Here is an 8,830-nt window from a genome sequence, read left to right on the forward strand (position 1 = left end):
TTAAAATATTTCTAGGAAATCTTTCTTTATGAGTATATCGCAATCTTCCCCATTTCTTATCAAAAAATTGTGGGATTCTATCACAGTTTAAACATTTTGTCCATGGACACTTGAACTATTTTCAATATTTTGTTCTTATACATATATCACACATACATAGAGTGATATATGAACAAGGTTACAATTAAATTGTGAAATTGTGTGTACATCTTTCCAATAGAGTCTAAGAAGCAGGATTGTTGGACCAAATAGAAAATGTAGTTTGAGTGGATACTTTCTGATTTCTCTCCATACAAGTTGAATCATGTTGCAATTCCAACAGTAATGTTTAAAAGTGTCTATTTCCCCAAACCTCTCCAATTAATGTGTGTGATCAAACTTTTGGGTACTTTTGACCAGTGTAATATGTGAAAAATGGTATCAGTATAGGGTAGTGTTGGTTTGCATTTCGCATTTTGTGAGTGTGATTGAACACCTTTTCATGTTTAGGGAGCATTTATATTTCCTTTTTAGTGTTCTTTGCCCATTTTTCTACTGAGTTGTCATCTTTTTCATCTCAATGCATAGGTAGGCTATATAAATTGGAAAAAATTCAGACTCCCACCTCCCCTTTCTACTCCAAGATAAGGACTCATTTGTTTAGGAATGAGGTCCAGGAATCTATAGTTTAAAATGTTGCTCAGGTGATTCTGATTTGCTATTAGGTTTGATCTAGAGCAGAAGGCTGGGTAGAGGATAGGAGAGGAAGACAGGGCTAGAAATGTAGTTTGGTACCTGAAATTAGATTTCTAATACCAAGACGAAGAATTCAAACTTTATGTGTAAACCATATGAAGTCACTAAATATTTCTGAATATATTTTTCAAATATATTCATAACTTTAAGATTGCATGGAGTCAATCTGTAGGACAGCAAATCACTTGGACAGGACACACTTTTTATTAATAAGACAAGTTGTTCTTTCTAGAGAACAAGTGATCGGGAATGGCCAGGGGAGTCCTATCAATTCAATCAGGTCACTCATCTCACAGTGGGGTAGTAGATCGGAAAATGACCCACTCATAGAGTAAAAGAGGAGTAAGCAGATCAATTGCAAAGTAATTTAAACATGTCTATTTCCAATCAAAAGGAAGTAAGTTCCAAGCTGGAGGCCAAGGTTATCCTAACTGAAACAACCTGCCATGGACTGCTCAGCACTCCTGGCAATGTTCTTGAGAATAAAAGCAATTTAGCTTCTGCTGGCATCTACCTCCTGGCTTATCTATAGCACAGCCAAGAGAGTTTTGGCCCCTGCTGACTTGTTGAAAAGAATAGTTATATTTTAAATGCCTTACAAATATGTTTTATGTAAAAGATCTAATGCATGCAAAACCAATTTTAGAAAATAAATATATATGAATGTGTTTTCTTAAATTACATTAGACTGTGTTGCGGGTTCACAAGGTCAAAGGAAAATGTGAAGGTTTTATGGCGGGTTTTCTACACAGTCCCAGAATCACTCACCTTATCTATACCTTATTACTGTCTTTTTCATATGATATCCTTCTTATGGGAGCATTCTTATGATTACCAAATCCTTACTGAATGCCAGTTGTATGCTAGGAACTGTGCTAGGCTGAAAGAATATAAAAGGTGACCAAAACTCAGTTCCTATTGTTGAATTATTCATATCTAGGGGGAAGACAGATATGTAAACAACTGATTGCAATGCAAGGTGATTAGCTTGAAGAATACCAAAATGTTAAGTGCACAAGTGAGGTAAAGACAGGTTTCGCAGACAATGAGTACTCATGTGGATAGCATTCCAGGAAGAGAGGACAGGTTTCTAGAGACTGAAAATAGAGGGCTGGAGCATGTGTGGAAGAAGAGTTAATAGATAAGTTAATAATGCCATAAATGATCTTGCATGCTATGACAAGGATTTAGATTTTCTCCTCTGGGACAGTAGCTCTTTGTCTTTAGAGTGCATAACAACTACCCAGGACAAATTTTAAATGCAGATTCCTGGGCTTCACCACCAGTGATTCTGAGTCAATTGATCTGGATCCAAGGATTGTAATTTTAACAAGTACTCCTGGTGATTGTGATGAAGGTGGATAGTGGATCATACTTTTAAAAACTGCTAGAAGAGATTGGGAACTTTGGAAGCAATGTGAGAGGCTAAAGTAGTCCAGGCATTAGTGGAATTACCTGAACTTAGGCAAGAGAGGGTTGGAGGAGGAGAATCCATGGATGTCACAAGGAAAGCAGGTACAGATGGAAGCTTTAAGCATAATGCCTAGCACACATTTGGTGTTTAATGTTATAACTGAAGCTGAATTTTCTGCAATGTCATTGCTGCCTATAATTAGTCATGGAAGGACAAATACATGAAGAAATTTAGTACCACCTGAATTTGACTGCTGATGTTTGGGGTTGGAATTTTTAAAGAATGGCACTCTAGGCAAATGTCCCACTTCTAGGGCCAGACCTTATCGGCACGTAACAGAGTTCACCTTCCCTGGGAATCCCTTACCTCAATAATCTTAGGTCCAAATCCCACAAAATGGGCTTGAATCTATGAAGCATTTCAGCTGGATCAGGTGCATGTAGACAGTTTAGACAATGTTTCCTAAAGATTTTTTTCTTCTGGCTGGGCATGGTAGCTCACACCTATAATCCCAGCACTTTGGAAGGCTGAGATGGGTGAATCACTTGAGGTCAAGAGTGCGAGACCAGCCTGGACAACATGGTGAAACCTCGTCTCTACTATAAATACAAAAAAAGGAAAAAATTAGGTAGGCATGGTGGCACATGCCTGTAATCCCAGCTATTCAGGAGACTGAGGTGGAAGGATCACTTGAACTGCAGATGCAGAGATTGCAGTGAGCCAAGACTGCACCATTGCACTCCAACCTGGGTGACAGAGCAAGACTCCATCTCAAAAATAATAATAATATTGTTTTTAAAAAAAGAATTTTTCCTTCTAAGCCCTGTAATCCGTACAATCATTAGTGAGCTTAAACAGAATTTGGATAAATTTAACAAGAACCTGCCAAGTCTATGTTGCTTTTCCAGACTAAACAGAACATCAACACTGAGCCCTGATTTAGATGGAATGCAGAGCTCAAGAAAGACCTGTGGCAGGAGCAGGAGCTGAGACAGGATGTAGCTTCACAGATACTGGCCTAGAGTGGACTCTGTCCTGCTATAGAGTTGCCACCACCCTAGTCTGATCCAGTGTTGATTAGGACTTTCATTGTTTTGCTTTGGCAGATTCTCTTACTCAGCACAAACAGGTAGATATTCCTGTAATCTGTGAGTGCAAAATATTTTATTTCTAATGTTTGGTTGAAATATTTCAGAAAACATTTTGGTTGAAAGAAAACAGGCTGTGAAATTGGTTTCTTGCCATATACTAGTAAAGCAAAGTTTGGTCCTGGGTCCTCTCTACCCTTGAGTGTGAGGCATTTTGGCATAGCAGAGAGAACACTGGGTGGGAGTGAGGTGATGTCACCTGAGTCCCAACCTCACTCTGTCATTAACCTGCAATGTGAACTTGAGCAAGTCACTCCTCATCTCAGGGTCTGTGACAGATTGGGTTTTCTGAGAAACAGATTCTGAGACTCTGAGTTTTGCCTGCAAGCAGTTAACACAGGAACAATACTTATGAGGGATGAGGGATACAAGACTGGACAGGGTGAATTTGAGCTGCAATAGAGTTGGCTCTTCCGAATTGTCCACTTTGAGACAAAGGGGATAGCTTTCATATCTATCCCCTCTTCTACTACATCAACCATTGAATGTGAGCTGTCCCATGGTAGGGGTGTGACTTGGGGAAAGGTGGCTCCCTTCTAAGCAGATCAGTTGTCAGAGATCTAACTGCTTATATTGACAGCACCCTTAGTTCTGAAGGTAGCATCTGGACAGCACAGCACAGTGTCCACTACAGTTTCCTTAGTTTCAACCTTAATAATGTGATGGGGTGGAGCCAGATAATGTCTATACTCAGTTGTCTATTGCCATAATAAGGTGAAGTAACAAAGACCACAAACCTTAGTGGCACATACAGTAAACATCCATTTAGTGACAAGTTTCTAGGGTTCAGCTGATCTGGGCTGGGATTGATTAGGTTTGCTCATGCATCTACAGTCAGCAACAGGGTGGGTAAGAGGTTCTGCTGATCTTGGCTGGGCTTGTACACCTGTTGGGGGTCAATGGGCTGTCAGCTGACCTGGGGTAGCCTTGGTTAGGATGAGAACAGGGTAACTTGGCTTGACTGACCCTCCAGCAAGCTGGTGTGGGCATATTCTCATGGAAATGGTAGAAGCAAGAACAATCCCTAATGCATAAGCCCATTTCTAGCCTCTGTTTGTGTCATTGTGCTAATATCCCATTGACCAAAGCCAGTGATATGGATGAGCTCAGAATCAAGAGGCAGGACAGCTCAACCCATTTCCCATATGAAGAAGCCGCAGTTACTGGGCAAGGGTATAGCTATAGGGAGAGGGAAGAATTGGTGCTATATTAAAAATCTACTACAATCTCCATCTTCCTTCCATCTGAGCCATTCAGTGGTTTTGTGACTTTATCCATTAAGTGGTTGCTAATGGTCTAATTCTGGTTCTAATTAGGAGCTTGAACTCTGTCCGAGTTATTGGTTCTAGCACTCAGCACAGAACCAACTCTGGACATTAGTGATAAATATTTCATTGAATGAACAAAAGCAAGAATGAATGTATGTTGGGAATTAAAAATTATAATTTCCAAGTACAAGATAAAATCTGGTTTGTAAAGTCTTAGAATCAGAACATTAGTTGTTAAGAACATTTTTTTAAAACCAGTTTTGGAATGGTTTTCTTTATGATTATTATTATTACTATTCACAAAGTAAAATATGTTCCTCGTTAAAATTTGAATAACGTAGGTATGCAGAATAAACAATAAAAGTTTTCACTTCATCTTTTCCTATGGACTTTTTCCTATGTGTATTTCCATATTAATGTATCTTCTTTTGTTTTTATTTCCTTATAACCAAGAATAAAGTCATACTATGCATTTTGTTTTGCAACTTGTTTTTATACTCAACAAGATACATTTAAAAATATAAATCTAATAACTGTAAATTAATTTAAATTTTTCTAATAACAAAAATGTACATTTGAAAAATAGTTTATATGCATGAGACCTATCACCTTTTATGTTGCAGACAGTGCTTGGTTCTCATCTAGGCTCTCAGCTCCTTTTCCTTTGGACCACCTCCATGAAGCACTGTTATGACTTTGGGAAGGAATACAGATTGATTCTTTCCCCTCTCATTTTGATTTGCTTTGGAGAAATAAAGTTCCTTGTTTATACACTTTCAACAATCCTAATCAAATAAAAGTAACAGTTAAGTTATAATTATCCCCTTTTTATTAATGAAGAGTAATGTCTGTGGTACTCAAATTATAACATCTCATTTGCAAAATTGTGGTTGTTTTTACTGTGGTATAGTATTGCAGTACAGTACTGTTCACTGGGTAGTGCTGTTGGTAATAAGTGATAGGCTCTCATTGCTAATTTTCCTGTTATCACATATTTGCTAACGTTAATTTTTCACATTTGTTTTTAATATAGGGGATTATTTTGCAGATAAAATCTTAGGTAGGGTTGAGAGATACACTGTGACTTGTTTGAGAGGGAAGAAGTAAATAAAGTTCTTCTGTCCTTGAAAATGTTAAAATGCTTTCCCGACATACAAGTTGCCATGTAAAACCACTGGTATCTTGATTTTCATGCTTCCCATTAATCCAGTGACACCTTCTGGAACCATTCTGAATTATAAGGATTTATTTGAGGGGGTTGATAATTGAAAAAATACATAGTGATTTAAAATTTCCATAAATTGTCACATTTTGTTTGAAACTGTATTCACTTACAAAAGTTGCATTATGAATAGCTTGACTTCTTTTGGAGCCAAAATGAACCTGTGACTAGGTTTCAACAGAAACTCTATTTTTCTCTATAGATATGACATGCTTACTGGGTCCCAAAGTTAATTCTATACCAAAAAAGAGGAACAGACACAGATTTTAGACTCAGAATTACGTTTAATGGAAAGAGAACTTAACAAAAGTGTCTGGGTTGGTCCAGTTCCCCGGTGAGTTGGGGTGAAGACTGACTCCCTGGGTGAGTTGCAGTCTTCTCCTAGGTGTGACTCAACAGTCTCCACTCTCACTTTGTTCCTGTTTGCTACGAACAGGATGGACAGAGATAGAGCCTTGATCATCTATAGAAGAGTAGCTTTCAAAACTTTATTCATGTATTTGTTTCGATATTTATTAATTCACTCTGAAAACTTTTGTTCAAACACAATGTGAGTTGAATATATAAAACTAATGAAGGCTGCTGTGATTAGGCCCAGAGCCTTCACCCATTCACTTCCCAGTGATTTCTGTCTTGCCACACCCATATTCATTCACATTTGATTTCCCTTAAGATAATGAGAAGCCCATGCGAGTGGTGGATGATGAAGACTTGGTAGACCAGCATCTCATCAGCGAGCTGAGGAAAGAGTACGGAATGACCTATAATGACTTCTTCATGGTGCTAACAGATGTGGATCTGAGAGTCAAGGTACAATTGCTTATTTTGAATAATGTAGTGCTATTTTTTAGAATAGCAAATCTGAATTGTTTTGTTAATGAGTCCATTCAATTTATGAGTAAGCATAAATTATTTTATAAGTGGGAAGGTTTTGAAATGAGCCAAATTTTCCATGTTGTCGTATGAATTTGCATCCAGAAATGTGGTATCTGGCAAAGACTGAGTTGGAGTGACTTCCCACAGCCCAGCTAGTTGACTCAGACTAAATTCTTTTCTAACACCAATGTTTTACATTCATAAGAAACTGGTTAAAGAGCTATGATGTGCCAGGTCCTGGAGATAAAAGGTGAAGAGTGGTCTCTGCCTTCAAGAAACCCATATTTAAAGTAGGCCTATCTCAGAGGGGTCTAAAAGTGTGCTTCCTGATCCAATGTGGACAAGAGTTTGGGGTTTTACACCTACTTTCTTTCTATGCTTACGGACAAAGGTTCTGAACCATGAAAAACTATGCCATGTAATAATAACAATAACAAAAATAGTCACTTTATCAAGTGCTTTCCTTATGCCTGGCACTTTCTTCAACCCTTTGCAATCCTTATCTTACACGTCTAAGATAAATGCTAGTATTATTTTTGTTTCACAGAGGAAAAAAAAACAGAGGCCCAGAATGGTTAAGTAACTAGCCCAGGGTCACCATGCAGTTAATGTTGAACTTCATTCCCACAGAGGCTGGCTCCAGAACCCACTATCTTAACAATTCTGGCATACTGGCACTATATCACTGAAAATACATTTTACTAAAGTTTATCTTAATACCTTTTTAAAGCATTCCCTAAACAATTTTTAAAACAACTTATCAAAATATTCTTTTAAAGTTCCAGGCTTCTGAAACCATGTAAGTGGGGAACATAAAAAATATTCATGAAAAAGTCATCCCTGTACCACGCTTGTGTGAGAATCTTCAGGGGAAAAAAGGCTGTCTGTGCTATCAGAATAGCTGACCCAACATGCAATATGTTTCTGGATCTGGAGAGATGTAGCTAATTCTGAACATGTGTTGTCCCATCTCTAATGAGAGAGATTGGGCCAGATAATCTCTAAGGTCCTTACCAGCTCTCACATTCTGTGATTTACTGAATTCCCACAGAGGGTGGAGCTTCGAGCCATGTCCAGACTGCTCTCCAGCTTACACTGATTATGCTCAGCCAGCCCCTAAATCCATCTAAGGTTGCTTTTGTAAGTCCAGGCAACTGTGATTCAGGAACCTGAATTTCATTGTCTTTAAGTTGGATCCCAACTTATTTCTGAGAATATGTAAAAAGCATGACTTAATATTAAGTGATGCTTACTCAGTAAAACAATCCCTGGGACCACAGAACAGGCCTTGGTGGAAAACTACTCTTATTGCTCAGGTTACACACTTGAACATGTCATTCCATTTAGTTTCCTGTGTTAGGTACAGTGTTTCTCACTTCTTCTCCAGTTGTTAGTCAATAGGAACCTTAGTGCCAAAGGTAGAGAGGTGAACATAGGACTTGTATGGTGAGGAAGGCATGGACCCTTTCCAACAAAAGGAGCGTAGTTAAGAATTCCTTGTAAAAGAGGCAGTTGTTTCATGGAATCTAACCCTCAAAACATCAGCAGAGGGTACTATTGCAGGAAAGCATTTATGAAGCAATATGTCCTCCAGGCTCTGATTTCAAAGATTTCCCCAGAGCTCCTCCAAATTCTCACAGGTTCTCTATCCTCTGAATAGAGAAAAGAAATGCACTTGTACATTAAATGCATTCTATTCTTTCTTAAACAGCAATACTATGAGGTGCCAATAACAATGAAGTCTGTGTTTGATCTGATCGATACTTTCCAGTCCCGAATCAAAGATATGGAGAAGCAGAAGAAGGAGGGCATTGTTTGCAAAGAGGACAAAAAGCAGTCCCTGGAGAACTTCCTGTCCAGGTACATCACCTTTGGAGTCGTGAAAGAGGAAGGTGCAAATTTGTTCTGAGTGAGCTCATGAAAATGCCAAAGAAACACAGAGCCCACATGTGTTTACAGAGAGTAACCCCCACTGGAGAAAAACCTACCCATCTTTGACCACTGGGCTTTGTCTTGTCCTGTTGAAGTGTCTCTGGCTACAAGGCTGGCTGGGTTCAGCTCCAAGCATCAGTGTTGATTTGGTGGCTCTGGATAGTTCTTTTCTCCTTTTTTTTTTTTTTTTTTTTTTTTTTTTGCTCTTTTTTTTTTTGGTACAGAAAATAGAATC

General features: G+C 38.4%; 1 protein-coding gene across 3 annotated transcripts in view; it reads left to right on the forward strand.

The window, feature by feature from the left end:
- The window catches only part of LOC105470397 (coiled-coil domain containing 80), a 36,142-nt gene that overhangs the window by 15,930 nt on the left and 11,382 nt on the right, over positions 1 to 8,830 (forward strand). For all 3 annotated transcript variants that reach the window (XM_011722353.3, XM_011722354.2, XM_011722355.2), the window contains exons 4-5: positions 6,461 to 6,597; positions 8,375 to 8,523. In XM_011722353.3, the coding sequence (XP_011720655.2) occupies positions 6,461 to 6,597; positions 8,375 to 8,523 (286 nt within the window). The remainder of the gene's footprint in view (positions 1 to 6,460; positions 6,598 to 8,374; positions 8,524 to 8,830) is intronic.

Source organism: Macaca nemestrina, chromosome 2, assembly GCF_043159975.1.
Source record: "Macaca nemestrina isolate mMacNem1 chromosome 2, mMacNem.hap1, whole genome shotgun sequence".
NCBI lineage: Eukaryota > Metazoa > Chordata > Mammalia > Primates > Cercopithecidae > Macaca > Macaca nemestrina.